The 2,241-nt window shown below is 62.9% G+C and overlaps 1 protein-coding gene across 1 annotated transcript in view; it reads right to left on the minus strand.

Annotated features, from left to right (window-relative positions):
- Nucleotides 1-156: 156 nt before the first annotated feature.
- LOC104491808 (protein eva-1 homolog C-like) overlaps nucleotides 157-2,241 on the minus strand; it is a gene marked incomplete at its 5' end in the record, with an annotated part of 2,596 nt that continues 511 nt past the window's right edge. Inside the window, 5 exons of the mRNA XM_010134277.1 lie at nucleotides 157-542; nucleotides 1,251-1,340; nucleotides 1,691-1,762; nucleotides 1,891-2,034; nucleotides 2,196-2,231. Of these exons, the coding sequence (XP_010132579.1) occupies nucleotides 157-542; nucleotides 1,251-1,340; nucleotides 1,691-1,762; nucleotides 1,891-2,034; nucleotides 2,196-2,231 (728 nt within the window). The remainder of the gene's footprint in view (nucleotides 543-1,250; nucleotides 1,341-1,690; nucleotides 1,763-1,890; nucleotides 2,035-2,195; nucleotides 2,232-2,241) is intronic.

Here is a 2,241-nt window from a genome sequence, read left to right on the forward strand (position 1 = left end):
TGTTGGAGCAGTGGGTTGATGGCCACGCTGGGACTGCCATGGCCCTGCTGCTGCTCAGGATGCCCACTCATCCCGAGGAGCCCAAACTTGTGTCTCTAGTGTCGGATCCCGCTTAGCCTCTGCTCCCCGCTGCTCTCCAGCTGTTTCTTCCAGTTCTTATTTGGTGGCTGATTTGATCTTGTGGATGGCGTACGGGCTTGACTCCTTGGGCATCCAGATCTCCTCTCCACCGCGGCCCTGGTGCTCCACTGCTCCCTCCATGGCCGCCGTCAGCTCAGGGCTGAAGATGCTGTCGGTGGCCCGGTATGTGCGGGTGAGGCGGCGGAAGGAAGAGTCTGAGGAGCTGTCGTCAGGAAGGTCTTCGTCCTGCTCGTCCCGCAGCTTGGACCTGCTCAGCTCCGAGCTGCTCCCCAGCTCTGGGTCTTTGAGAACCGCCCCTACCTCCTGGAGGAAGGTTGTTTTGGGGCTGATGATGCACAGCAGGAGCATGAGGCCTCCAGAGACCCCACAAAGAAAGTAGAGTCCAACTTTCTCTGGGAAGCCTGGGAGGCCAAGAGCAAAGAGAGATGTCAGGGTCAAACTGGCTCTGCAGCCTGCGAGGTACCAGTGCCTGGAAAACCCCTTCTGCCGAGCATATGGGAGGAAGAAGAGGGAAGCAGAGATGCCCTCAGCACCTGGGCTGTAGGGGCAGGACAGACCCTGCCCCAGTGATTGTGGGATTGTCACCCAGAGCCTCACCAACACCCACCACCATCCAAAAGTGCCCCTTTCCCCACAGGAAGCTGCCACTGGGATGTGGTGTAGGCAGCATGGAGGAAGGAATCATCTTGCCAGGGATTTCAATGAGTAATGTCCCCTGGCAAGGGACGTCTTTGCCCACAGAGAGGTGCTCTCCATCAGTGCCACTGCAGACAGGGCAGGAAGGAAGGAGACCCAGCGGCTAATTCAGCCCCTTGGAGAAGGAAGGTCTGTGGGCAGGACTGCAGCAGCACCCTGACTGCTGGTGCTGCAGGACCTCAGGGCTCATTCAGCCTCTGAGCTGCCACCCTACGTGCACCCCCCACAAGCCCAGCACGGCGCTTGGTGCCCATCTCCCTCGCGTGTCTGCTGGCCCTGCCAGAGGGGTCTGGGGTCTGGCTGCCTCTGAGCTGAGTCCTGGCTCGAGTGGGGGCCGTCATGGGACCTCAACCACCCCCCCAAGCCCATCCCGTTTCCCTGGGTGCTGCATGAGACCCAGGGAGGGCACGTACCCCAAAGGTGGGTAAAAGCTTCCAGAGAGCTAGTAAAAATCATCCGGTCTTCCCGGAGCCTGGAGAACCTGGGCCCTTTGTACCAGCCACCTGCACGAACAAGGGGACGTGGGCTGAGACACGGGGTCCTGCCCGGCGCTCTGCTGCCCAGCTGCCTGCCCATGCCTGCCTCCTCCCCACACCACGCTCCTTCCTTCCTGCACAACCCTCCGCGGCGACACTGCCCTGTGGGTCCTGCTCTGCCCTGCTCCCAGCAGGCCACATCTCTGCAGCCTCTCAGAGGTGGGCACCGACCGATGGGTGCCTTCGGCCACGGGCAGCGATGCTGGGAGGGGGCTGCCGGGCTCTTGCCAGAGGTGGGTACCACAGATGCAGAGGGGCCAGGGAAGGGGTGGTTCGCCCGGGCATGGATGCTGTGCCACACTCCCACTCCACGTTACCGTGCATATAGTCCGACAGCAGGAAGGGGTCCGAAGAGTCAGGGCCCACCTCCTCCAGCAGCTGTTTGGGCACTACAAGGAGAGCACACGCCAAGCGTCAGTGCCCTGCTTGTCCCCGGCAGCCCTCCGCCTCGCCTGCATGGCACCGGGTGGGCACAGCGGGGTCTCAGCCCGCGGCCCCCGTGCCCCCAGCTCCTCACCGCAGGTGTAGGAGACCCGCAGCTGTTTCTTCATGCCGGGAAGGCACGGGTCCCCAAAGGTGGCCTGGTCAGCTGTCACGGTGCAGTTCCCCTTGCGGTGGCACTTCTTGGAGACCCTCCGCAGGGCGTCCGGAGCCAAGCACTCTGCAAAGTCACGGGCCATGAACCTGCGGGCAGACGTGCCCACCGGGCACCAGCCAGCCCACCTGAGGCGCAGGGGCACAGGAACAGCTCGATGGCACACCGGTGCCGTGCTTTCTGCACGGCTCCTGGCCCCGCTTCTGGCTGAAACCATTCCGACATACCTATATGGGGTCCCCCAGTGTTCAGGGCATCACACTACGGTTTGCC

Source organism: Buceros rhinoceros, unplaced genomic scaffold (assembly GCF_000710305.1).
Source record: "Buceros rhinoceros silvestris isolate BGI_N320 unplaced genomic scaffold, ASM71030v1 scaffold24694, whole genome shotgun sequence".
NCBI classification, from domain to species: Eukaryota; Metazoa; Chordata; class Aves; order Bucerotiformes; family Bucerotidae; genus Buceros; species Buceros rhinoceros.